Source organism: Macaca nemestrina, chromosome 1, assembly GCF_043159975.1.
Source record: "Macaca nemestrina isolate mMacNem1 chromosome 1, mMacNem.hap1, whole genome shotgun sequence".
Taxonomy (NCBI): Eukaryota; Metazoa; Chordata; class Mammalia; order Primates; family Cercopithecidae; genus Macaca; species Macaca nemestrina.
Window position 1 is genome coordinate 224,112,373 of NC_092125.1, and position 27,829 is coordinate 224,140,201.

At 45.9% G+C, this 27,829-nt stretch overlaps 2 protein-coding genes across 9 annotated transcripts in view; one reads left to right on the forward strand and one right to left on the reverse strand.

Moving 5' to 3' along the window:
* LOC105478934 (nicotinamide nucleotide adenylyltransferase 1) overlaps positions 1-7,560 on the reverse strand; it is a 47,759-nt gene extending 40,199 nt beyond the window's left edge. The window contains exons 1-2 of one of the 6 annotated variants that reach the window (XM_071101054.1): positions 7,322-7,560; positions 1,754-2,015 (exon numbers count right to left, since the gene is read on the reverse strand). The gene's annotated coding sequence lies outside the window, so the exon portion shown is untranslated. The other 5 variants (XM_071101065.1, XM_011736683.3, XM_011736674.3 and 2 more) reach the window with 5 other exon arrangements.
* Positions 7,561-7,569: 9 nt separating this feature from the next.
* On the forward strand, positions 7,570-27,576 carry LOC105478926 (leucine zipper and CTNNBIP1 domain containing). 3 transcript variants are annotated; one of them, XM_071101071.1, is made up of 7 exons: positions 7,572-7,724; positions 13,782-13,890; positions 15,108-15,243; positions 17,001-17,099; positions 20,533-20,628; positions 21,458-21,539; positions 23,203-27,576. In XM_071101071.1, exons 2-7 carry the CDS (start codon positions 13,790-13,792, stop codon positions 23,259-23,261), a joined length of 573 nt encoding a protein of 190 aa, XP_070957172.1. In that variant the 5' UTR covers positions 7,572-7,724; positions 13,782-13,789; the 3' UTR covers positions 23,262-27,576. The 3 variants fall into 3 exon arrangements, with proteins under 3 accessions (XP_024647849.2, XP_070957176.1, XP_070957172.1); XM_024792081.2 differs by lacking the exon at positions 17,001-17,099 and having other exon boundaries at positions 7,570-7,724; XM_071101075.1 differs by lacking the exon at positions 21,458-21,539 and having other exon boundaries at positions 7,571-7,724.
* Positions 27,577-27,829: the final 253 nt, after the last annotated feature.

Genomic DNA, 27,829 nt, shown 5'->3' on the forward strand with positions numbered 1-27,829 from the left:
CCCCAAGTAGCTGGGACTACAGGTATGCCCCACCAGACCTGGCTACTCTTTTGTATTTTTTTGTAGAGATAAGGTTTCACTATATTGCCCACACTGGTCTCGAACTCCTGGGCTCAAGCAATCCGCCCGCCTTGACCTCCCAAAGTGTTGGGATTACGGGCATGAGCCAGCTCGCCTGGCCGACAACTCCATTTCTTGAGAAAAAGAACAGAACCAATGGGCAAGAAGAACATATTCAGTATAAAATCTCCCAAAGCATCTCTGACAGGCGTAGCACCTGAACAAATGGAAATGACTGTTCATCTGTTTTCTTCTGGACAGGAGGTTACCTAATATATATCCACTATCCTTTGAAACCACCACCATTTTCTGAGCACCTTCCACATCCCAGACACAGCACTAAGGTAGGAATTAGAAACGTGAGCAATCACACAATAAGAACGAAATTCCTTTGAAGTAATTATATTACCATGATTAACATAAATTATTTAGAAACAACACATTCCCTAGACCTCATCAATCACTACAGGGCTTTGAGCAGAGGAGTGACATTATCTGACTTTTTTCTTTTTTTTTTTGAGACAGAGTCTCACTCTGTCACCCAGGCTGGAGTGCAGTGGCGCGATCTCGGCTCACTGCAAACTCTGCCTCTTGGGTTCACGCCATTCTCTGGCCTCAGCCTCTCAAAGTAGCTGGGACTACAGGCGCCCACCATTATGGCCAGCTAATTTTTTGTAGTTTTAGTAGAGACGGGGTTTCACTGTGTTAGCCAGGATGGTCTCAATCTCCTGACCTCATGATCTGCCCACCTTGGTCTCCCAAAGTGCTGGGATTACAGGTGTGAGCCACCGCACCTGGCCCCCATCTGACATATTTTTTAGACAGTGTCTCACTCTGTCACCCAGGCTGGAGTGCAGTGGCACCATCTCGGCTCACTGCAACCTCCACCTCCCGGGTTCAAGCAATTCTCCCCTCTCAGCCTCCTGAGTAGATGGAATCACAGGCACGCGCCACCATACCCAGCTAATTTTTGTATTTTTAGTACAGACAGGGTTTTGCCATGTTGGCCAGGATGGTCTCAAACTCCAAACCCCAAGTGATCTGCCCACCTCGGCCTCCCAAAGTACTGGGAATCCAGGCGTGAGCCGCTGTACCTGGCGAGAATGTTCTAAGCAAAGGTAATAGTGCAAGAGTCCCAAGGCAGATGCATGCCTGTCATGCTGCAGGAAGAGATGAAGCCCAGCATGGCTGGAACATTATAACTAAGGGAGGAGGAATAGCAGACACAGAGAGGTAAAAGGAAGACACTGCAGGGCTTTGAGCAGAGGAGTGACATGATCTGACATATTTTTAAGGATCTCTCTGGCACTTGAAGCTGAAAACAGAATGTAGGGAGAGGCAAGGGTGCAAGTGAAGACACAAGATGGGAGGCTACTGCAATAATCCAGGTGACAGGTTATGCTGACCCATCCCTGATGGTGGCAGCAAAGTGGTAAGACGTCATTCGATTCTGGGTGTGTCTGGAACATACAGCCAATGTGATTTGCAATGGATGGGATGTGGGCAGTGAAAGAAAGAAGAGTCAAGGATGACTCTAGAAGTTTTTGGCCTAAGCAGCTAAAAGAACAGCACTACCTTTAACTGAGAAGAGAATCATAGCGAAGCATGATGGCGTGTGCCTGTAATCCTAGCTACTTGGGACCTTGAGAGCTTGTTTGAAGGTTCTAGCAGGGGAACGCAACTACTTACATACCCTTGACTGAAGACTAGTCCTCCTCTATTGGGGATGGTTGTTCTCTTCGACTGAGTGTGCAGCTTCCGGAGGGACATACATGGAGCAGTGAGGGAGGAAGGAGACACTGGCCTAGCCAGCCAGATCAGCCGGATCAACCCTGGTGATCAATGGGGTGAGGGACGTCACAGCCAGATTGCCCTCACATCCTACTTGGGAGGCTGAGGTGGGAGGATCACCTGATCACGCCACTGCACTCTGGCCTGGGCAACACAGCAAGACCCTGTCTCCAAAAAAAGAGAAGAGAAAGATGTCCATGAAGTAGGCTTGAGGGGACTATCAGGAGTTCAGTTTACAGAGAAGTGAAGTTTGAGACATCTATTAGATATCCAAGTGGTAACACTAAGTAGGCAAATGGAGAACAAAGCCAAGTTCAGGGGAGAGGTGCAGACACACAACAGCCTAGAGATTTGGATATATCTGCATTTAGATGGTGTATTTGTCTGCTTAGGCTGTCATACTAAAATACCACAGACTGGGTGACTTCAACAACAGAAATTGACTTTCTCACCGTTCTGGAGGCTAGAAGCCCAAGATCAAGGTTTTGGCCAATTTGGTCTGTGGTGGCAGCTCTGTTCCTGTCTTGTACATGGCTGCCTTCTTGCTATGTCCTCACATAATCTTTCTTCAGTATGTTAAGGGTAAGGGGCAAACTCTCCACTCACGCTTCTGATAAGGACACTAGTCCTATCGGATCAGGGCCCCACACTTATGACCTTATTTAACCTTAATTACTTTCTTACTCCAAATACAACCACACCTAGAGTGACATCTTTGATTCTAAAAGTTCGTGTTCTTACCCGTTATGCAAGATTTGCAATGGTATGAACTATTTAAGGCAGACATTTAAAAGAGGCCCAAGTGTTCAAGGAGTCTTTGGCTCATGGTACTTCTTGTTGGCCACTCAAGTTTCATCTACCCCAGCATTTTCCCTACCTAGTTGGAGCAACTTGCGTGCTCTGGGCTCCCATCCCAAGTCCAGGCTGAAGTGTCCTCAACTCCTCCAGCTGCCAGGGAGCATTTATCTGGTTTCCCAGTGACTCCCAGTCTGGATGTTACTTTCCCCAGCGCTGTCTCCCATGGTTTCCTGCCTAACATATTATTTCTCTTTCTCCAGTTTCTTCTCTGCCTTCTGTCTGAAGGCTTATATTCTATTTTTGTTTCAGAATGAATTTCTCTTATGCATTAGAAATATGTTTTCATGGACGGGCGCGGTGGCTCAAGCCTGTAATCCCAGCACTTTGGGAGGCCGAGACGGGCGGATCATGAGGTCAGGAGATCGAGACCATCCTGGATAACACGGTGAAACCCCGTCTCTACTAAAAAAATTACAAAAAACTAGCCGGGCGTGGTGGTGGGTGCCTGTACTCCCAGCTACTCGGGAGGCTGAGGCAGGAGAATGACGTAAACCCAGGAGGCGGAGCTTGCAGTGAGCTGAGATCCGGCCACTGCACTCCAGCCTGGGCGACAGAGCGAGACTCCATCTCAAAAAAACAAAAAACAAAACGAAGAAATATGTTTTCATTATCCATTAACTCTAAACAAGAACCTAAAGGTACATTAAAAAACCCTTAGCATAGAACTACTGATTGACTAAGTCACAGAGAAGAACAGGCAAATACCTCCATTGCTTCAAAGACTGCACACGCTAAAACTACAAAAATGCTAAAACAGAACATTGGATTATCATTATCAAAATTAGGGGAAGGCTGGGTGGGGTGGCTCATGCCTGCAATTCCAGCACTTTGGGGGGCCAAAGTAGGAGGATTACTGGAGCCCAGGAGTTTGAAACCAGCCCGGGCAACATGACAAAACCTCATCTCTACAAAAAATACAAAAACTAGCCGGATGTGGTGGCATGCACCTGAAGTCCCAGCTACTAGGGAGGCTAAGGTGCAAGGATCACCTGAGCCTGAGAGATTAAGGCTGCAGTGAGCCGTGATCATGTTACTGTACTCCAGTCTAGGTGACAGAGCAAGACTGTATCAAAAACAAAAACAAAAATAACCAGGGAAAGTACACTGTGAACAAGTGTTTATTCAGCAAATTTTTCAAATGATTTTTGTTTGTTTGTTTTGAGACGTAGTCTCGCCCTGTAGCCCAGGCTGAAGTGCAATGGCATGATCTCGGCTCACTGTAACCTCCACCTGCCAGGTTCAAGCAATTCTCCTGCCTCAGCCTCCCGAGTAGCTGGGACTACAGGCACACGCCACCATGCACGGCTAATTTTTTCTATTTTTAGTAGAGACATGGTTTCACCATGCTGGCCATGCTGGTCTCAAACTCCTGACCTCATGATCTGCCCACCTCGGCTTCCCAAAGTCCTGGGATTACAGGTGTGAGCCACCACGCCCAGCTCAAATAATGTTTTTAAAGTATATTTTCCGGTTTTGTTTTGTACAGCACTGAGTCTGTCACTGTGAATTCCATTTTACCAAAAACATTGACACTTCCACATATATTTATGAATCAAAATTGAAAGATAATTGCATTAACAGGTACTTTTTTTTTCTTTTGTTTTGGTTTTTTTGTTTGTTTGTTTTTTGAGACCAAGTCTCGCTCTGTCGCCCAGGCTGGAGTGCAGTGGCGCAATCTCCACTCACTGCAAGCTCCGCCGCCTCCTGGGTTAACGCCATTCTCCTGCCTCAGCCTCCCCAGAAGCTGGGACTACAGGCGCCTGCCACCACGCCCGGCCAATTTTTTTGTATTTTCAGTAGAGACGGGGTCTCACCGTGTTCGCCAGGATGGTCTCGATCTCCTGACCTCGTGATCTGCCCGCCTTGGCCTCCCAAAGTGCTGGGATTACAGGCGTGAGCCACCGCGCCTGGCCTTGTTTTGTTTTTTTAAGACGGAGTTGCTCTGCCACCCAGGCTGCAGTGCAGTGTCGCGATCTTGGCTCACTGCAACCTTCACCTCCTGAGTTCAAGCGATTCTCATGCCTCAGCCTCCTGAGTAGCTGGGATTACAGGCATGCACCACCAGGCCCGGTTAATTTTTGTATTTTTAGGATAGATGGGGTTTCACCATGTTGGCCGGGCTGGTCTTGAATTCCTGACCTTAAGTGATCTGCCTGCCTCAGCCTCCCAAAGTGCTGGGATTATAGGCATGAGCCACCGTGCCTGGCCAACTTTTACAGAGAAAATTCTTTGAATCTGAAGTGTCTTGCAAGGTAGAGGCAATTGCAACCATTCCAACTAGTGTGTCAACAGTCTTCTCTTAAGGTGGGCTAGAAAAATGGTTTCATATTCAAATTATAACTCTGGAAAACAATTGATGGTAATAAAGAGATTCCACAATCAGACAGAACTGAGAGAAACAATTAGTTCTGGTAGAGTTCTGTGGTAATCAAAGTTACGTTTGTCCTGGGTAGCTGAAATATAACTAACTTCAAAGATTCCAGTGGGCTAGAAAAATGGTTTCATATTCAAATTATAACTCTGCAAAACAATTGATGGTAATAAAGAGATTCCACAATCAGAACTAAGAGAAACAATTAGTTCTGGTAAAGCTCTGTGGCAATCAAAGTTAGAAGTTTATCCTGGGCAGCTGAAATATAACTAACTTCAAAGACCAGGCCTGGCGGTAGCTTGTGCCAATCACCACAACACTTTGAAGGGCCAAGGCCGGAGGATCGCTTGAGCCCGGGAGTTCAAGGGTGCAGTGAGCTATGATCACACCACTGCACTCCAGCCTGGGCAACACAGCTCTTGTCTTTTAACAAGAGATTGTTACTTAAAAAAAAAAAAAAAAAAGGCCGGGCGCGGGGGCTCAAGCCTGTAATCCCAGCACTTTGGGAGGCCGAGACGGGCGGATCACAAGGTCAGGAGATCGAGACCATCCTGGCTAACACGGTGAAACCCCGTCTCTACTAAAAAACACAAAAAACTAGCCGGGTGAGGTGGCGGGCACCGGTAGTCCCAGCTACTCGGGAGGCTGAGGCAGGAGAATGGCATAAGCCTGGGAGGCTGAGCTTGCAGTGAGCCGAGGTCTGGCCACTGCACTCCAGCCTGGGCGACAGAGCCAGACTCCATCTCAAAAAAAAAAAAAAGACTGTCCCTATCGAACAATTCTACCATGAACACTGACGTTGTTCTGTGGACTACTTCAGGAAGATGGACTGAGAACATCATTAAATGGTTCCAACTAGTTTCTGGGTAACTTTATTTTTGATTTTTTGTTATGGGGGTCTCGCTATGTTACCCAGGCTGGGCTCAAATGATCCTCTCACCTTGGCCTCTCAAAGTGCTGGGTTTACAGGTGTGAGCCACTGCGACAGCCAAGGGTAACCTTTTTTATTTATGTTTTTTTGAGACGGAGTCTCGCACTGTCACCCCTGCTGGAGTGCAACGGTGCGATCTCGGCTCACTGCAACCTCCGCCTCCAGGGTTCAAGCCATTCTCCTGCCTCAGCCCCCGCAGTAGCTGGGATTACAGGCTCCTGCTACCGCGTACGGCTAATTTTTTGTATTTTTAGTAGAGACGGGGTTTCACTATGTTGGCCAGACTGGGCTCAAAGTCCTGACCTCGTGATCCGCCTGCTTCGGCCTCCCAAAGTGCTGGGATTACAAGCGTGAGACACCGCGCCCGGCCAAGGGTAACTTTTTAAGAGCTGCCCAACAGTTCATTACCTCCTTCTCAAGGAGCATGAGTGTCAAACCACCTCCAGCAAAGTAGATGTAGTCTTTTACAGATTTGGAAAGAAGGATTTAGGAAGAAAGGGAAGTCATTCGGAATGATTTCTTCCTCTGACGCCCAGCCGTCCCCCGTTAAGTCTAAAGGTGCTAGACCTCAAGACTCTTCTAGAAAGAGATTTTTCCTCTCCAAGGTGAATACATCTGTTCCGAAGGTCAGAAGCTATTTTACCGAAGTTTTCCGTTCCACCGAAAAAATTAAGGGTCAATTAATGCTTCTTGTCCCAAACCTGAATATGAGCTTGCCTCGGATCATATTCGACCCTAAAGACTCCACCATCTTGGACGCCCCTATATCTAGGACAAAAAAGGACCACCTTCTCAGGGGCTCCTTGCAGGGAGCTTACCGCGCCCTCACTGTCCGCCGGCCCGAGTGCTACCGTAGATCACCCGCGGCCCGGACGCCAGCAAGTGGAACATCTGGGTCGCACTCTCATTGGTTCCAGGGGGCCGGAAGTGCGTGCGTGCAGCGGAAGTGATCCTCCGGCGCGGTCCTCCAGGCCAGGGCCCTCAGGTAGGCGGGGCCCCTGGCCCTAAACTCTGGGACTGGCGGGCGGGCAGGTGGCACAGGGGGTTCCCGGGGGCCTAAGGAGGTTGTCCCAGTTTTCGTCAGGGAGAGCCGGAAAGATTTTTGGGGACCGTGGGTTTACGGCTACCTCTGGTGGTAACCGGGGCCTGGTGGAGCCCGGCCGCCGCGGGACCTACGTGTCGGACTTCAAGTTCCCGCGTGGGGTGGGATCTGCTGCGGTGGCCGGAGCTGATTCTTCACCCAGTCCGGTTGGTTCTGGGCCAAACGCTCCTCACTTTCAGCCAGGAAGAGGCGTGCTCTCCGTCCTTACCTTTTCCATGCCTGTGGGTTTGACGCCTTCCCTCAAGGCGTATCCGGATGCGGGTTTTTCCTCCAAGATCCTCTCGGCCTCGCTAGGAAAAACCTCAGAAAGGCTGCGGTAGACGCAGTCGAGGGAGAAACTGCCCCCGCCCGTGATGTCTCAGGCTGCTCAAGTGGAAGTTATCTGGACTGCCTTAGGGCAAGTTTATATATAGCAAATACAATTACTTGTTAATGGTTTCCTTTTTTCCAGCCATCTCCACCCCCAGGTGGTTTGAACTTTGAGCCTTTTGTAGTCCTGATGAATAATTTCATTTTCCTCAAGTTTATGACACTCGGAACGTCAAGAACTGGAGGTTTGTGCAATTTGAGACCGGTCAGCACTGTGCAGAGATCAGAGTACTAAGAGACAGGTGAGCAAGAATGAGTGCCCTCCACTCCAGATTGTAGTGTCTGAGAGCGGTTTCTGTAGTTTCGTAAAAGTGCACACCTTTAGTGACTACTAGGTGGCGCCAACGAGTTAATCTTTCGGGGATAAATCTCAAAGTAGCACCAGATAAGGCTTTTAAAATGCACCCATTTTTACTGAAATGTATTCAGAATAGCTTTAGCTCCTTAAACTATGTTGAGCGTTTATATACGTGACCAAACTATCGACGTTCTATTCTGTATCAGGTACTGAGAAATCTAAGAGAGGAATCAGACTCATATTCTGTTCTCCAGAGTTTAGTCAGTACAAAAATTAGCTGAGCGTGGTGGCAGGCACCTGTAATCCCAGCTACTCGGGAGGCCAAGGCAGGAGAATCGCTTGAACCCGGGAGGCAGAGGTTGCAGTGAGCCAAGATCACGCCACTGCACTCTAGCCTGGGTGACAGAGACGATGCCTCAAAAAAAAATTTTTTTTTTTTTTTTTTTTTTTTTTTTTTTTTTTTGAGACGGAGTCTCACTCTGTCGCCCAGGCTGGAGTGCAGTGGCCGGATCTCAGCTCACTGCAAGCTCCGCCTCCCGGGTTCACGCCATTCTCCTGCCTCAGCCTCCCGAGTAGCTGGGACTACAGGTGCCCGCTGCCTCGCCCGGCTAGTTTTTTGTATTTTTTTTTTTAGTAGAGACGGGGTTTCACCGTGTTAGCCAGGACGGTCTCGATCTCCTGACCTCGTGATCCGCCCGTCTCGGCCTCCCAAAGGGCTGGGATTACAGGCTTGAGTCACCGCGCCCGGCCAAAAAATTTTTTTTAAAAGGATTTTTTTTTTTTTGTGAGACCGCAGTCTTGCTCTGTCGCCCAGTGGAGTGCAGTGGCACCATTTCTGCTCACTGCAAGCTCCGCCTCCCAGGTTCACACCATTCTCCTGTCTCAGCCTCCCGAGTAGCTGGGACTACAGGCGCCCGCCACCACAGCCGGCTAATTTTTTGTATTTTTAGTAGAGACAGGGTTTCACTGTGTTAGCCAGAATGGTCTCAATCTCCTGACTTTGAGATCCGCCTGCCTCAGCCTCCCAAAGTGCTAGGATTACAGGCGTGAGCCACTGCGCTCGGCCCAATAAAAAGATTTGAATGCTAAAGAAGAAGCAATCAATTCTCATTATTCATCCACCAGTTATTTATTCAGCACTTTTTGTCTGCCCAAGACTGTGCTGGATGCTGGTGTATAAAGAAAAGGTAAAGGCCGGACGCAGTGGCTGATACCCGTAATCCCAGCACTTTGGGAGGCTGAGGCGGGCGGATCTCCTGAGGTTAGGAGTTTGAGACCAGCCTGGCCAACATGGTGAAACTTTATCTCTACTAAAAGTACAAAAATTAGCTGAGCGTGGTGGTGGGCATCTACATTCCCAGCTACTCGGGAGGCCGAGGCAGGAGAATCGCTTGAACCCAGGAGGCAGAGACTGCAATGAGCCGAGATCACACCACTGCAATCCAGCCTAGGTGACAGTGAGGTGCCATCTCAAAACAAAAAAAAAAGAAAAAAGAAAAGGTAAAATCCCTACTCAAATAATTCACAACCTAGTGATTGGGAGGAAATCAAGGAAGGCCTTGTAGAGAAGGTGACACTTGAACTAGACTGAAGAATGAATGAACTGGGCTTCATAGGTAGAAAAAAAAAATGCAAGCTCAAAAGAGTGCATGACATTTTTGAAACAGCAAGTCATCCAGTGTGGTTAGACTGTAGGAAACTAACTCTGAAAAGACATTGTCAGTTACATCTTGGGTCTGCCTCAACTTTTAGTGGAAAATTCCACAGACTTAAGAGAAAAATTAAAATGAATAATTTCCAGGAAAAATGCACTAAACCATTATACATGAAATGTAGCTATAATAAATTACACTTCTGGGTATAATGTTTGTTTATATTTGCATATCATTGATGATCATAGATGACTTATGCCAATTTTAATGGATTAGGCAGTCATTTTTTTGTCATTATATTTTATTTTGAATATATTGTAAGAATCCTCTCCATTGAAGTACACATGTCAAATCATCTGGTAATGATTTCATTATGTGTAGGAAAACAAAACATGCTTTAATGCCAGGCGCGGTGGCTCCCGCCTGTGATCCCGGCACTTTGGGAGGCCGAGGCTGGCTGATCATGAGGTCAGGAGATAGAGACCATCCTGGCTAACATGGTGAAACCCCGTCTCTACTAAAAATACAAAAAATTAGCCAGGCGTGGTGGCGGGTGCCTGTAGTCCCAGCTACTCGGGAGGCTGAGGCAGGAGAATGGCGTGAACCCAGGAGGTGGAGCTTGCAGTGAGCCGAGATAGCGCCACAGGACTCCAGCCTGGGCAACACAGAGCGAGACTCCGTCCCAAAAAAAAAAAAAAAAAAAAAAAAATGCTTTAATAAGTTGCCTGGAAAGTTCTGTGGGGTTTTTTTTTGTTTTTTGTTTTCTGTTTTTTTGAGACGGAATCTTGCCCTGTCACCTAGGCTGGAGTGCAGTGTCACAGTCTCAGCTCACTGCAACCTCTGCTTCCCAGGCTTAGATGATTCTCCCACCTCAGCCTGCCGAGTAGTGGAACTACAAGCACACACCAGCATGCCTAGCTAATTTTTTAATTTATTGTAGAGATGGGGTTTCACTGCATTGGCCAGGCTGATTGGTAACTCCTGGCCTCAAGTGATCTGCCCGCCTCAGCCTCCCAAAGTGCTGGAATTACAGGTGTGAGACACCATGGCTGGCCCCAGTCAATAGGATATTTAATGAAACTTGACAAACTGATTCTTAAATTCATCTAGAAGAGAAAGTGTACAAGAATAGCCAAGAATTTTGGGGAGGAGAAAACAATAAAGGCAAGTCATTATCAGTTATCAAGATACACCAGTGATAAAGCCATAATAATGTAAATAACAAGAAGTGTTGACTTAGATCTGGACACAGTGGCTCATGTCTGTAATCCCAGCACTTTGAGAGGTCAAGGCAGACAGATTACGTGAGGCCAGGAGTTTGAGACCAGCCCGGCCAACATGGTGAAACCTGTGTCTACTAAAACTACCAAAAAAAAGAAAGGCAGGTGTGGGTGGTATGGTGGCACACCTGTAATGCTAGCTACTCAGGAGGCTGAGGCAGGAGAATCACTTGAGCCCAGGATGCAGAGGTTACGGTGAGCTGAGATCGCACCACTGCACTCCAGCCTGGGCGAGAGAGTGATACGCTATCCAAAAAAAAAAAAAAAAGAGCCAGGTGGAGTGCCTCATGCCTGTAATCCCAGCACTTTGGGAGGCTGAGACGACTGGATCACTTGAGGTCGGGAGTTCGAGACCGACCTGGCCAATATGGCAAAACCACATTTCTACTAAAAATACAAAAAATTAGCCAGACGTGGTGGCACGCACCTGTAGTCCCAGCTACTCGAGAGGCTGAGGCAGGAGAATTGCTTAAATCCAGGAGGTGGAGGTTGCAGTGAGCCAAAATTGCGTCACCACACTCCAGCCTGGGCAACAGAGTGAGACTCAGTCTAAAAAAATAAAAGAAGTGATTTCTTAGGAACAGAAAATTGTCAATGATTATCCAATTGCCCTAACACCCTTTACTTGTCAGTCTTTTATTTATTAATCAGTATGCCACCTTTATTGTAGACCAAATTGCCCTGGATCAATAAATAAAAGACTGATTAGTAAAGGGTGTTTTTGAAAGGAAAGTTAGACTCCTACTTCAAAGCGTAACAAAAAATTGCAGGTGGCTTTTTTCTGCAGCTAGAAAAAAAATTGTAAAAGTCTTGAACATAAAGATGTAGAAATCATGAGATGGTTAGGGCCTGCCTTCATGGGACACAAAACAAAGAAGGTTTAAAGGAGAAGATAGATTTGTCTATTAAAAAATAATAATTTGGCCAGGCGCGGTGGCTCAAGCCTGTAATCCCAGCACTTTGGGAGGCCGAGGCGGGCGGATCACAAGGTCAGGAGATCGAGACCACAGTGAAACCCCGTCTCTACTAAAAATACAAAAAATTAGCCGGGCGCGGTGGCGGGCACCTGTAGTCCTAGCTACTCAGGAGGCTGAGGCAGGAGAATGGCGTGAACCCAGGAGGCGGAGCTTGCAGTGAGCCGAGATCGCGCCACTGCACTCCAGCCTGGGCAACAGCGTGAGACTCCGTCTCAAAAAAAAAAAAAAAATAATAATAATAATAATTTGCCATGACAAAAAAAATAAATAAAATTTAGTCAGGAGACGAAATAATATTTGCAATTACAAAGGCTTCATTGCTTGATCTTAGGAGGTCAAAGCTGTAGTGAGTCGTGATCATGCCACTGCACTCCAGCCTGGGTGACAGAGCAAGACCCTGTCTCAGAAAAGCCACAGGCTTCGTATCCATGTTATAAATCAGTAAGAGAAAGATAACCCAGCAGAAAGATGGTCACATTTCCAAAGAAGAAATTCATATTAAAAGATGTTCATCAGCTAGGCTTGGGGACCTACACCTCTAATCCCAGCATTCGGGAGGCTGAGGTGGGCGCATCCCTTGAGTCCAGTTCAAGACCAGCTTGGGCAACATAGGGAGACCCCATCTCCACAAAAAAAATAAATTAGCCAGGTGTGGTGGTGTGTACCTGTGGTTCCAGCTACTCAGGAGGCAGAGGTGGGAAGATGGCTTGAGCTCGAGAGGTTGAGGCTATAGTGAGCTGTGATTGTGCCACTGTGCTCCAGCCTGGGCGACAGAGTGAGACCCTATCTCAAAAAAACTAAAAATAAAAAAAGGATGTTCATGCTCACAAGTAATTAGGTAAATATACATAAGACCAATAAGATAATATCAGGAGTGTTTTGGGCTATGGTGATTCATTTTATAAAGCAAAGCCACATTTGATCTACTTCTTTATATATCTGTATTTCCATTTATCAAATTTGTTTAGAGTAAGATAGACCAGTAATGAAGACTTCGAATTAATGTGTCAAATCACATAAAGAAGATTTTCACGCATTTTTGTGGGATGTTATTACTATATGAGTTTAAACTTTTATATCTAAAGTAAGATTTTCTTTGTATAACTATCTTTCATACACCTGTAGCTAAGAAAGAGTATAACCTTTCTTTTTTTTTTTTTTTTTTTTGAGTCAGGGTCTCGCTCTGTCAACCAGGCCAGAGTACAGTGGTAAGATCATGGCTTACTGCAACCTCAGATTCCTGGGCTCAAGCAATCCTCCCACCTAAGACCTAAGCCTCCTGAGGAGCTGGGACTAAAGGCATCCGCCACCATGCCTAGCTAAGATTTTCTATTCTTTGTAGAGATGAAGTCTTACTATATTGGCCAGGCTGGTCGCGAGCTCCTGAGCTCAAGCAGTCCTCCTACTCCTACCTCAGGCTCCCAGAGTGCTGAGGTTACAGACATGCATGAGCCACTACACCCAGCTGCCTTTTTTTTTTCTTCTGAGATGTAGTCTCATTCTGTCGCCCAGGCTGGAGTGTAGTGGCATGATCTCTGCTCACTGCAATCTCTGCCTCCCAGGTTCAAACAATTCTCCTGCCTCAGCCTCCCAAGCAGCTGGGACTACAGGCATGTGCCACCATGCCCAGCTAATTTTTTTTTTTCTTTAGAGATGGGGTTTCACCATGTTGGTCAGGCTGGTCTTGAAGTCCTAATCTCAGGTGATCCACCTGCCTTGGCCTCCAAAAGTGCTGGGATTACAGGCGTGAGCCACTGCATCCAGCCTTTTTTGTTTTTTTAGTAGAGACGGGTTTTCACCGTGTTAGCCAGGATGGTCTCTATCTCCTGACCTCATGATCCACCCACCTTGGCCTCCCAAAGTGCTGGGATTACAGGCCTGAGCCACCAGCGCCCAGCTGCAGCTGCCTATTTTTAATTACACTGGCGACTGGGTGTGCTGGCTTATACCTATAGGAGGGTCACTTCAGCCCAGGAGTTTGAGACCAGCCTAGACAAAATAGCCAGACTCTGTCTCTACAAAAAATAAAACTTAAAAAGCTTGCACTGGTGTGTTAATTTCATATGGTATGTGGGTTTATTGTTTCACATAGAGATTCAAATGGCTTCCAGAGGAAAGACAGAGACAAGCAAATTAAAGCAGAATTTAGAAGAACAGTTGGATAGACTCATGCAGCAATTACAAGATCTGGAGGAATGCAGGTAAGAGTTTAATTGTATGTTGTTACGCTGGAAACTGGCTTTTTTTCTGCAGCTAGCTCCATGGATACAGGCCCATGTGTGATTCTGCATTTCCCCTGTAGTGTTCTTCACACTGTCTGTTAGAGAAGTAAACTCATTGCAGGCTTTGGAGTCATAAAGGCTGGGAAATGACAGTCATTCAGTTAACTACTAAGTGCACGTGAACTTGAGCAAAATACTTAACCTCCTTGAAGTAGAAATAACACCTACTCTGTCTTTAGTATTTTTTTTTTTTTTTTTTTTTTTTTTTGAGAAGGAGTCTCGCTCTGTCGCCCAGGCTAGAGTGCAGTGGCCGGATCTCAGCTCACTGCAAGCTCCGCCTCCCGGGTTCACGCCATTCTCCTGCCTCAGCCTCCCGAGTAGCTGGGACTACAGGCGCCCGCCACCTCGCCCGGCTAGTTTTTTTTTTTTGTATTTTTAGTAGAGACGGGGTTTCACCATGTTAGCCAGGATGGTCTCGATCTGCTGACCTCGTGATCCACCCGCCTTGGCCTCCCAAAGTGCTGGGATTACAGGCTTGAGCCACCGCACCCAGCCTGTCTTTAGTATTTAAATCAATCCTGCCTGCTGTCAGGCCAAGAAGGTACTACATGAATTTCTGGCATGTAGTTTCAGCCTTACCTGCACAAAGGACCACAACAGTTCATTGCGGCTTTTTTTTTGAGAGAGACAGTCTTGCTGTGTTGCCCAGGCTGGAGTACAGTGGCGAGATCTCAGATCACTGCAACTTCTGCCTCCTGGTTCAAGCGATTCTCCTGCCTCAGCATCCCGAGTAGCTGGGATTACAGGAATGCGCCGCCACCCCCCACCAGCTAATTTTTGTATTTTTAGTAGAGGTGGGGTTTTATCATGTTGACCAGGCTGGCCTCGAACTCCTGACCTCAGGTGATCCACCCACCTCAGCCTTCCAAAGTGCTAGGATTACAGGTGTGAGCTAGCACCTGGCCTTATGTGGCTTCTTAAGTATGCTTCAATTTGGTAAAAGAAAAGTGTTTATCAAAGTCACCATATTGCAGGAAAATGCAATATTTTCCTGCATTTTGAACTGCTATGTGAACACATTCACCGTTAGCATTTTGATATTTCCCTTCAGCCTTTCTCTAATGTACAAGTACTAAGATTGCATTTTTCACTTGGAACTCTGTATTTTTCCATATCATGATGTTCACCTACTTCAGAGAGGAACTCGATACAGATGAATATGAAGAAACCAAAAAGGAAACTCTGGAGCAACTAAGTGAATTTAATGATTCACTGAAGAAAATTATGTCTGGAAATATGACCTTGGTAGATGAACTAAGTGGAATGCAGCTGGTAAGTATAACATATAGGTGACAGAGGACGGACTTTGTTTTCTGGTTTTTTTTTTTGTTGGAGATGCATTCTTTCTCTGTCGCCCAGGCTAGAGTGCAGTGGGGCAGTCTCGGCTCACTGCAGCGTCCGCCTCCCAGGTTCAAGCAATTCTCCTCACTCAGCCTCCAGAGTAGCTGGGATTATGGGCACCCGCCTCCACACCCAGCTAATTTTTGTATTTTTAGTAGAGACGGGGTTTCACCATGTTGGCCAGGCTGGTTTTTGAACTCCTGACCTCAAGTGATCCTCCCACCTTGGCCTCCCAAAGTGCTCGGATTACAGACATGAGCCACCATGCCCTGCTGGTTCTTTTTTTTTTTGAGAGAGGGTCTCTCTGTGTCACCCAGGCTGGAGTGCAGTGACACAATCATGGCTCACTACAGCCTTGTTCTTCAGGGCTCAAGTGATCCTCCTGCCTCAGCCTCCCAAAGATTATGGGCATGAACTACCATACCCAGCTTTTTTATAAATATATTTCAAGCTGGGTGTGGTGGTGCCTGCTTATAATCCCAGGTACTCCAGAGGCTGAGGCATGATGCAGGAGGACTGCTTTGAGCCCAGGAGTTCAGGACCAGCCTGGGCAACATAGTGAGACCCCTATCTCTAAATAAAAAATAATAGTAATAATTAAAGTAAGTATATTTCTGATAGAAAATATACCATGTTTTATGTTTTGCATATTCTAGGTGTAACTTCTTTTTTTTTTTTTTTTTAGAGACAGGGTCACCCAGGCTGGAGTGCAGGGGTGCTATTCACCCCTCAGACTCCCAGGTAGCTGGGACCACAGGCATGCACAACTGTACCTGGCTTTTTTTTTTTTTTTTTTCTTTTTTCTTTTTTTTGAGATGGAGTTTCACTCTTGTTGCCCAGGCTGGAGTGCAATGTTGCAATCTCTGCTCACCACAACCTCCACCTCCCGGGTTCAAGTGATTCTCCTTCCTCAGCCTCCTGAGTATCTGGGATTATAGGCATGTGCCACCACACCTAGCTGATTTTGTATTTTTAGTGGATATGGAGTTTCTCCATGTTGGTCAGGCTGGTCTTGAACTCCCAACCTCAGGTGATCCGTCTGTCTCGGGCTCCCAAAGTGCTGGGATTACGAGTGTGTGCCACTGCACCCAGCCTTTAATTTTTTTTTAGAGATGGGGTCTTGCTGCATTTCCAAGGCTGGTGTCAAACTCATGGGCTCGAGCAATCCTCCTGCCTTGGCCTCCCAAGGTGTAACTTCTAGATGAGTGTCTGCTTATGCATAAACAACATATCCTTCCAGATCTTCATTTAGTTATGTAATTGCTTCTATGACAGGAACCAGTAAACCTTGATAAAGATTAAAGATCCATCAATTAGGCTGGGCGCAGTGGCTCAGCCCTGTAATCCCAGCACTTTGGGAGGCCGAGGTGGGCGGATCACGAGGTCAGGAGATCGAGACCATCCTGGCTAACATGGTGAAACCCCGTCTCTACTAAAAATACAAAAAACTAGCCGGGCGTGGTGGCGGGCGCCTGTAGTCCCAGCTACTCGGGAGGCTGAGGTAGGAGAATGGCGTAAACCCGGGAGGCGGAGCTTGCAGTGAGCCGAGATCGCGCCACTGCACTCCAGCCTGGGTGACACAGCGAGACTCCGTCTCAAAAAAAAAAAAAAAAGATCCATCAATTAGTTATTGCAATATCTGATTTGTTGGACTGTTTTGGTTAGTTTTTGCCTTCTTCTGTTTCTAGGCTATTCAGGCAGCTATCAGCCAGGCCTTTAAAACCCCAGAGGTCATCAGATTGTTTGCAAAGAAACAACCAGGTCAGCTTCGGACAAGGTTAGCAGAGGTAAAATTTCTTTAAATTGATTTGATTGCTGTGTGTTTTTCATTTCCTAAGCCAATTCATTATGATACCCTATGGCTTAAAAATTGGTCAGGTGATTTTAGAGCCACAACTAACAATTTTCTGACAAAATTAGTACTTTGAGCAATTACAGTTGATAATGAATGTAGAGCTTTAAACAATATATGGCAGTTTAAATTGCCACTGACCACTTCTACCTGGACTCCACCTTTAGGGTTTTACCATCTACTTCTAGAGCTCTAACTTAAAATCACATTGAGAATTAATTAGCAGCATTGCTTGTATGCATGTGTGGCCTATCTCATCTAAGAATTTCAAGTATCTTTGTAAATCTGATACTTCCAGAAGTCTCTTTATAGGCTTGGATGTAATTAAGAGTTACCAAGTGGCCGGGCGCGGTGGCTCACGCCTGTAATCCCAGCACTTTGGGAGGCCGAGGTGGGTGGATCACGAGGTCAGGAGATTGAGACCATCCTGGCTAACACGGTGAAACCCCGTCTCTACTAAAAATACAAAAAATTAGCCGGGCGTGGTGGTGGGTGCCTGTAGTCCCAGCTACTCGGGAGGCTGAGGCAGGAGAATGGCGTGAACCCGGGAGGCGGAGCTTGCAGTGAGCCGAGATTGCGCCGCTGCACTCCAGCCTGGGCGACAGAGAGACTCCGTCTCAAAAAACAAAAAAGTTACCAAGTTATTTGTAACTATGGGCAATTCAGTAGCATAGTGATTCAGAGCATGGATTTTGGTCAGACTGGCTGGATTTGAATCCCTGCTTCACTACTGAGGTATGTGACAAGTTTTTTATGGGTTTGTTTTTTGTTGGTTTTTTTTCTTGAGATGGGGTCTTCTTCTATTGCCCAGGCTGGAGTGCAGTGGTGCAATCTCGGTTCAGTACAACCTCTGCCTCTGGGTTCAAGTGAGTCTCCTGCCTCAACCTCCCAAGTAGCTGGGATTACAGGTGCGTGCCACCATGCCCAGCTAATTTTTGTATTTGTAGTAGAAATGGGGTTTCACATGTTGTCCAGGCTGGTCTTGAACTCCTGACCTCAAGTGATCTGCCCACCTCAGCCTCCCAAAGTGTTGGAATTATAGATGTGAGCCACTGCGCCTAGCCTTTTGTGTGTGTGTGTGTGTGTGTGTGTGTGTGTGTGTTTTAAGGCATTTTTTTTTTTTTTTTTTTTTTTTTTTTTTTTTTGAGACGGAGTCTCGCTCTGTCACCCAGGCTGGAGTGCAGTGGCCGGATCTCAGCTCACTGCAAGCTCCGCCTCCCGGGTTCACGTCATTCTCCTGCCTCAGCCTCCCGAGTAGCTGGGACTACAGGCGCCTGCCACCTCGCCCGGCTAAGTTTTTGTATTTTTAGTAGAAACGGGGTTTCACTGTGTTAGCCAGGATGGTCTCGATCTCCTGACCTCGTGATCCGCCCGTCTCGGCCTCCCAAAGTGCTGGGATTACAGGCTTGAGCCACCGCGCCCGGCCTTCTTTTTTTTTTTTTTAAGGCAGGGTCTTACTTTGTCACCCAGGATCAGTGTAGTAGTGTAGTCTTGGCTCACTGCAGCCTCTGTCTCCTGGGCTCAAGCGTCTCCCATCACAGCCCCTCAAGTAGCTGGGACCATAGGCACACACCACCACACCAACTAATTTTTGTATTTTTCATAGAGGCAGGGTTTCACCATGTTGGCCAGGATGGTCTCGAACTCCTGAGCTCAAGCAATCCACCCACCTCAGCCTTCTAAAGTGGTGGGATTACAGGCATGAGCCATTGTGCCCACCCTGGACAAGTTATTTTATTCATCCCCTTTGTGCCTAGGTTTCTCTGTCTGTAAAAAGGTTACGATAGTTTCTACCTCTTATGGTAGTTATGAGGATTAAATGAAGTAATATGCATAAAAGTATTTTGAATACGCCCAATGTATAGTACATGCTATTAGTGTTTCTGGTGGAAGTGGTGATATTTTACTAGATAATTTACTAGAACTGCATTTAACATTTCTATCATATTTGCCTTGGGTTATTTCTGTAGTTCTTTATAATATTAATCAGCTAGAGGATTTTTTTTTTTTTTTTTTTTTTTTTCCTGAGATGGAGTCTTGCTCTGTTGCCAGGCTGGAGTGCAGTGGCACGATCTCGGCTCACTGCAGCCTCCGCCTCCTGGGTTCAAGCAATTCTCCTGCCTCAGCCTCCCGAGTAACTGGGACTACAGGTGAGCGCCACTATGCCCAGCTAGTTTTTGTACTTTTTTTTTTTTTTTTTTGAGATGGAGTCTCGCTCTGTCGCCCGGGCAGGAGTGCAGTGGCCGGATCTCAGCTCACTGCAAGCTCCGCCTCCCGGGTTCACGCCATTCTCCTGCCTCAGCCTCCCGAGTAGGTGGGACTACAGGCGCCCGCCACCTGGCCCGGCTAATTTTTTTGTATTTTTTTAGTAGAGACGGGGTTTCACCGTGTTAGCCAGGATGGTCTCGATCTGTTGACCTTGTGATCCACCCGTCTCGGCCTCCCAAAGTGCTGGGATTACAGGCTTGAGCCACCGCGCCCGGCCATTTTTGTACTTTTAATAGAAACAAGGTTTCACCATGTTGGCCAGAATGGTATCAATCTCTTGACCTCATGATCCGCCGACCTTGGCCTCCCAAAGTGCTGGGATTATAGGTGTGAGCCACCTCGCCAGGCCGAGAATTTTTTTTTTTTAAGAAGTACGTCTGAGGCCGGGCGCGGTGGCTCAAGCCTGTAATCCCAGCACTTTGGGAGGCCGAGACGGGCGGATCACGAGATCAGGAGATCAAGACCGTCCTGGCTAACACTGTGAAACCCCATCTCTACTAAAAAATACAAAAAACTAGCCGGGCAAGGTGCCAGGCGCCTGTAGTCCCAGCTACTCAGGAGGCTGAGGCAGGAGAATGGCGTAAACCCGGGAGGCAGAGCTTGCAGTGAGCTGAGATCCAGCCACTGCGCTCCAGCCTGGGCGACTCAGCAAGACTCCATCTCAAAAAAAAAAAAAAAAAGAAGTACGTCTGAAAAGTTCTCTCTCTCTCTCTATATATATATATATTTTTTTTTTCCTTTTTTTGAGATGGAGTCTTGCTTTGTCACCCAGGCTGGAGTGCAGTGGTGGGATCTCAGCTCACTGCAAGCTCCGCCTCCTGAGTTCACACCATTCTCCTGCTGCCTTAGCCTCCCGAGTACCTGGGACTACAGGTGCCTGCTACCACGCCCAGCTAATTTTTTTTGTATTTTTAGTAGAGACGGGGTTTCACTGTGTTAGCCAGGATGGTCTCAGTCTCCTGACCTCGTGATCCACCTGCCTCAGCCTCCCAAAGCGCTGGGATTACAGGCGTAAGCCACAGCGCCCAGCCTGAAAAGCTATATATTGTATACGGAATGTTGTTCACTTAAGTAAGATATGCCTTGCATTCATGTTTTAGATGGATAGAGATCTGATGGTAGGAAAGCTGGAAAGAGACCTGTACACTCAACAGAAAGTGGAGATACTAACAGCTCTCAGGAAACTTGGAGAGAAGGTACCAGTATTTAATATATTAGGTATAAAGAAAAATATGAAGTATTTGGTACAGAGCATCTTGATCTGTGGTCTAGTTTGTGGTCCTAAGACATTCTTTTTTTTTTTTTTTTTTTTTTTTTAACTCTCTGAGACAAGAGTTTCACTCTTATTGCCCAGGCTGGAGTGCAGTGGCACAATCTCAGCTCACTGCAGCCTCCGCCTCCCGGGTTCAAGCAATTATCCTGCCTCAGCCTCCTGAGTAGCTTGTATTACAGGTGCCCGCCACCACACCCGGCTAATTTTTGTATTTTTAGTAGAGACAGGGTTTCACCATGTTGGCCAGGCTGGTCTTCAACTCCTGACCTCAGGTGATCCACCTCCCTCGGCCTCCCAAAATGCTGGGATTACATTGGCCTCCCAAAGTTCTGGGACTGCAGGTGTGAGCCACCGCACCCAGCCCCTACTCAACTTTTTTTTTTTCTTTGAGACGGAATTTTGCTCTTATTGCCCAGGCTGGAGTGCAGTGGCTCGATCTCTGCTTACTACAACCTCCGCCTCCCAGGTTCAAGCGATTCTACTGCCTCAGCCTCCTGAGTAGCTGGGATTACAGGCACGCGCCACCACACCCAGCTAATTTTTTGTGTTTTTAATAGAAACGGGTTTTCATCACGTTAGCCAGGCTGATCTTGAACTCTTGACCTCAGGTGGTCCACCCGCCTCTGCCTCCCAAAGCGCAGGGATTACAGGCATGAGCCACTGTGCCCAGCCTCCTAAGACATTCTTACCTGGTTTCTAGAACCACCTGTAACATTTACCCACTCAACTGGACTTTGTTTCATTTTGTTTAGCTGACTGCAGATGATGAGGCCTTCTTGTCAGCAAATGCAGGTGCTATACTCAGCCAGTTTGAGAAAGTCTCTACAGACCTTGGTGAGTGCCCTCATATTTCTGAAAGCTGGTCATATACTACTGTCATATATTACATACAAACTGATGGAGAGTGTGGTTGAAATAACATAATAACCTTTTCTTGAGTTTAAGAGTGAAACCAGAATTGTTTTCTTTATAAATCCATTGTATTGGTTTTATTCCCCAGTATTAAAAATAAATTAATGCAGCCTAATGTTTTTAAAATACTTGTCAGGTAGATGTAACTATAACAGTAAACTAAAATTATATGCTTGAGGCCAGGAGTTCTAGACCAGCCTGGGCAACATGGTAAGACCCTTTGTCTTCAAAATTTAAAAAAGACCGAGGCCGGGCGCGGTGGCTCAAGCCTGTAATCCCAGCACTTTGGGAGGCCAAGACAGGCGGATCGTAAGGTCAGGAGATCGAGACCATCCTGGCTAACCCAGTGAAACCCCGTCTCTACTAAAAAATACAAAAAACTAGCCGGGTGAGGTGGTGGGCGCCTGTAGTCCCAGCTACTCAGGAGGCTGAGGCAGGAGAATGGTGTGAACCCGGGAGGCGGAGCTTGAAGCGAGCTGAGATCCGGCCACTGCACTCCAGTCTGGGCAACAGAGCGAGACTCCGTCTCAAAAAAAAAAAAAAAAAAAAAGGCTGGGTGTGGTGGCTCATGCCTGTAATCCCAGCACTTTGGGAGGCTGAGGTAGGTGGATCATGAGGTCAGGAGTTCAAGATCAGTCTGACTAACATGGTGAAACCCCGTCTCTACTAAAAATACAAAAATTAGCAGGGCATAGTGGTGCACGCCTGTAATCCCAGCTACTTGGGAGGCTGAGGCAGGAGAATTGCTTGAACCCGGGAGGCGGAGGTTACAGTGAGCTGAGATCGTGCCACTGCACTCCAGCCTGGGCAGCAGAGCAAGACACCATTTCCAAAAAAAAATAAATAAATAAAAAGGAAAAAAAATAGCTAGGTACCTAGAGTTTTAGCTACTTGAGAAGCTGAGGCAGTAGGATCACTTGAGCCCAGACGTTTAAGGCTGCAGTGAGCCAAGATCATGCCATTGCACTCTAGCCTGGGTGATAGAGCAAGACCTGTCTCCTGCTGAAAAATGTTTTTTCTTTTTTTTTTTTTCACAAAAATTTTTTTAAATAAAATTGTAGAGCTAGGCACAGTGGCTCAAGCCTGTAATCCTAGCACTTTGGGAGGCTGAGGTGGGCGGATCACCTGAGGTCAGGAGTTCGAGACCAGCCTGGCCAGCAGGGTGAAAATACAAAAATGGGCTGGGCATGGTGGCGTGCACCTGTAATCCTAGCTACTCGGGAGGCTGTAGCAAGGATAACTGCTTGAACCTAGGCGGTGGAGGTTGCAGTGAGCCAAAATTGTACCGCTGCACTCCAGCCTGGGTGACAAGAGTGAAACTCCATCTCAAAAAATAAAAAATAAACTAAATTTTACATATTATATTTCACAGCTAGAATAAGGATTTATAACTAATAAGTCTGCTTTTGTAGCTGGATTGTTTGTGCAGAGGGAAGGAACATGTAGGAGTTAATACACTGATAATGGAGTCTAATTATATTTTCTGTTTTAATATCTATATGATAGATTTTTTCCCCCCACTTTACCAGGAATTGTATCTGCACTTGAAATAATCTTTTTGTTTATTATGTGTCTTTTTTCTTAGGCTCTGGAGACAAAATCCTTGCTCTGGCAAGTTTTGAGGTTGAAAAAACAAAAAAATGACATGGTGCAGAAGCTTATAACATTGATCACATTCTTACTGTAAATGGTGTCTTTCTTCTGGGGGTTTTCAGTTATTGCAAAGAAATGAAGAGATTCTGGAAATGCATCAATAATCTAAGAAAAAGCGACATAAAAATATACTTATGGCTTGTGTTTATGCTCTTTATCATTGTGCATTGTGTGGGGTTACTTGCTTGAGTGATCCTGAACTTGCAACAGAGGGACTCACTGGACTCTGTTATGATTTGTCTGTTTAAGAGAGAAAACAGAAAGTGGACTTGGTTTTTATTAAGACTGTTCGTTTTTAAGTGTCAATAGTGAATGAAAAGATGTGAAGTAATGATATTTTTCTGCTTATAACTTACCCCCACTCATTGGAGTGAACAGTGAAGCAAGCTCAATAGACTTCATAAGTGTTCAGAGAATTTTAGAGTTCTGAGTGATCTTAGGAAATCATTTGTTTTTACAAACAAGGAAACTGAGGTCCAGAAAGAGCACGCGACTTGCTTAAAGTTGCATCAGAGAGCTAAGGGTAAGACTCAGGTGTCCTGACTCCCAGTTTAGTGTCTGTTGAATTTTATTTCTGTACCATTTAAAAAATAATAATTAATACTATTTGTGCAAGTCAGTGTTTTTGAAAATTCAGTGTCCCAATAAAAAGTTGACTGCACACTGAGGGACCATCCCCAGCCTGTAAGCTGTCTGTATGAATGGGGCCCGTTGTATCTCGGAATTTTGAGGTTGAAACAATGGGAGCCCTGTTGAGCGTCTCCTAAAGTGACTCAGCCGCCTGCGTTGTTTCACCAGGGAAGCAATAGGAAATGGCAGCTAGAGGCCCTCCCTCTGTGTGACCTCTTGTCACACTCAGAGGCGGGTAACTGTCAGCTGTTATCTACTCTTCAGGTTTTGGAGAAACACAAAATAAGTTATGAGGAAAAGCAAATTTCTCTCCTGAGTATTTACATGTCTCTGCGTATGCTCAAATATGTAGATGTGTCCATATGCATGTATATTAGCTTATTTCTTAGGCTCTGGCCATTTTATATTATTTCATGTGCTTCTCAGAATTCTTTTTCTTTGCACTTTATACAAATTAAAAGCATTTTTAAAGCTTCTTCTGTACTGTAAAATACTAGGTGCTTTGCCAACCAGACAGATTAGAAGACCTCTGCTACAATGATGCCTTATTTGGAACTTAAAAGAGGTGAAATTCATATATCATAAAATTCACCATTTTAAAGTGTACCATTCACTGGCAGAACATTTACAGTGGTGTGCAACCATCACTGCTCTCTAGTTCCAGAACATTCTTATCACCCCCAAAGGAGGCCCTATACCTATTAGGCAGTTACTCCCCATGCCCTTCTTCTCTGACTGCTAACAATAGCCACTAATCTGCCCCCTGTCTCTATGGATTTACCTATTCTGGATATTTCATATAAATGGAAGTATATGATATGTGACCTTTTTATGTATCTGGCTTCTTTCACTTAGCGTAATATTTTCTTTTCTTTTTTTTTTTTTTTTTTGGTTTGTTTTTTTGAGACAGAGTTTCACTCTTATTGTCCAGGCTGGAGTGCAATGGTTCAATCTCAACCTCTGCCTCCCAGGTACAAGAGATTCTCCTTCCTCAGCCTCCCAAGTAGCTGGGATTACTGGTGTGTACCACCATGCTTGGCTAATTTTTATACTTTTAGTAGAGACAGGGTTTCACCATGTTGGCCAGGCTGGTCTTGAACTGACCTCAGGTGTTCCACCCGCCTCGGCCTCCCAAAGTGCTGGAATTACAGGTGTGAATGACCACGCCCAGACATCATCATATTTTCAAGGTTAATCAACATTATAGCATGTATCACTACTTTATTCCTTTTTATGGCTAAATTATATTCTGTTGTATGGATATCATATTTTGTTTATCCGGTATCTGTTGATGATATGGGTTGTTTCCTTCTTTTGGCTATTGTGAATAATGCTTCAATGAACATTTGTGTACAAATATTTGTTTGAATACCTGTTTTCAATTCTTTTGGGTGTATACGTAGGAATGGAATTGCTATGTCTGTTGTTGTGTTGTTTTTTGAGATAGAGTTTCACTCTGTTGCCCAGGCTGGAATGCAATGGCGTGATCTCGGCTCACCACAACTTCTGCCTCCCAGGTTCAAGCGATTCTCCTGCCTCAGCCTCCCAAGTAGCTGGGATTACAGGCATGTGCCACCACGCCCAGCTAATTTTGTATTTTTAGTAGAAATGGGGTTTCTCCATGTTGGTCAGGCTGGTCTTGAACTCCTGACCTTAGGTGATCCACCTGCCTCAGCCTCCCAAAGTGCTGGGATGATTACAGGCGTGAGCCACAGTGCCCGGCCTGAGCCACCACACCCAGCCTATGTTTGTTTTTTAAGCCATAGAAGATTTCTCACCACCAGCCAGGGACAGTGGCTCACGTCTGTAATCCCAGCACTTTGGGAGGCTGAGGTGGGCGGATCACAAGATCAGGAGCTCAAGACCAGCCTGGCCAACATAGTGAAACCCCCATCTCTACAAAAATACAAAAATTAGCCAGGCATAGTGGCGGGTTCCTGTAGTCTCAGCTACTTGGGAGGCTGAGGCAGGAGAATCACTTGAACCTGGGAGGCAGAGGTTTCAGTGAGCCGAGATCGCGCCACTGCACTTCAGCCTGGGCGACAGACCGAGACGCGGTCTCAAAAAAAAAAGGAAGAAGATTCTTCCCCTCCCCTGCAATAGTAGATCAGGAAAATTAGGAATATCATGTATTTGAAAGGGACCTAAGGCCTGGCACAGTGGCTCACGCATGTAATCCCAGAATTCTGGGAGGCAGAGGTGGGCAGATCGCCTGAACTCAGGATTTGAGACCAGCCTGGCCAACATGGTGAAACCCTGTCTCTAAAAAAAATATAAAAATTAGCCAGACATGATGGCATGCACCTGTGATGTCCCAGCTACTCAGGAGACTGAGGTGGGAGGATCACTTGAACCTGGGAGGCAGAGGTTGCAGTGAACTGAGATCACGCCACTGTACTCCAACCTGGGTGACAAAGTGAAACCCCTGTCTAAAAAAAAGATAAAGAGACATCTGAATCTGGAATCCTTAATCTTGGTTTTCCTTAAACTTTCTATAAGTCCAGTGTCAGTGAAATATTTTGTCAATTATCACATTGTGTTCATTTTGTAAGTAACAGCACTCAATTTAAAATTATCTTACTTTAGGCCGGGCGCAGTGGCTCAAGCCTATAATCCCAGCACTTTGGGAGGCCGAGACGGGCGGATCACGAGGTCAGGAGATCGAGACCATCCTGGCTAACACGGTGAAACCCCGTCTCTACTAAAAAATACAAAAAGCTAGCCAGGCGAGGTGGCGGGCGCCTGTACTCCCAGCTACTCGGGAGGCTGAGGCAGGAGAATGGCGCAAACCCGGGAGGCGGAGCTTGCAGTGAGCTGAGATCCGGCCACTGCACTCCAGCCTGGGCGACAGAGCGAGACTCCGTCTCAAAAAAAAAAAAATAAAATAAAATAAAATTATCTTACTTTAAAAGTGGCCTAGTTTGCAGTGCCCAACAGGACACTGATAGTCATAGCTGTGTGACCTTTTGTGGGTTACTTAATCTTTTTGAGCCTCCTTTTCTCTTCTATTCAGTGGGGATAATAGGGCCTATGTCTTAGGATTATTGTGCATTCCCCTCTGTTAATGCAGATAAAGTTTACTTGGAAAGCTAACTCAACATGTAACAACCATTCTAAGCACCACAGGATATATTTTGTTTCACAAATTTGGTATTCATTCAGAATAAGTATTTGAAAAGTGAGTAAATTCTATGCAATTATAGTTATTAAATGACTTAACAAACTGTGTTTCTCTTCTACTTCTTGCTACATTTAATCTAGGTGTTCAGATCTTTGGAGATTATAGGCAGCAATAATGCTAAGGCAGCTAACTTTTCAACATTCTTGTGTCAGGCTAATATTTTAAAAATAATTATTGTATTTCTCAAAGAACTAGAGCTGAAGCAGAAATAAGTTCTGATGTGCAAGTGTCCAATTGGACCATTGAATGAAATCTAGTGTTTTAAACAACTCTGATGTTTCAATGTTTTGTTTTGTTTTCTTTTGATCCTGTGAGCAGTAAGACATATTTTATGTGGGTGGTAAAGGAAGAAATCGAGTAACAGAATGAGGAATTGTTCCCAGGAAGAGTTGGAGTTGGGACAAATGGGTTGTTAACTTTGATTTTTAGATCTTCTCTGAAGACATTAAACATGGAATGGTCATCTTTAGAAAAATAAAAGACTATGCAACTCCACCACTGAAATGGTATCTTATTACAGTGAATGATGGATAATTTGAAATTATCACAGAAAAAAATAAACCCAGACCATTTTGCCTAGAGCCTTTCAACCACCTTCCTGTCCATGTTTTTCTTTTTTATTATATTTATTGCTAAGACCAGTGAACCAGTGAATATTCTTCTTTGCCTCCCAAAATGTTTTCCAGCATTAGTATGTATATTAAAACTGTCGGCTGAGCGCCGTGGCTCACGCCTCTAATCCCAGCAC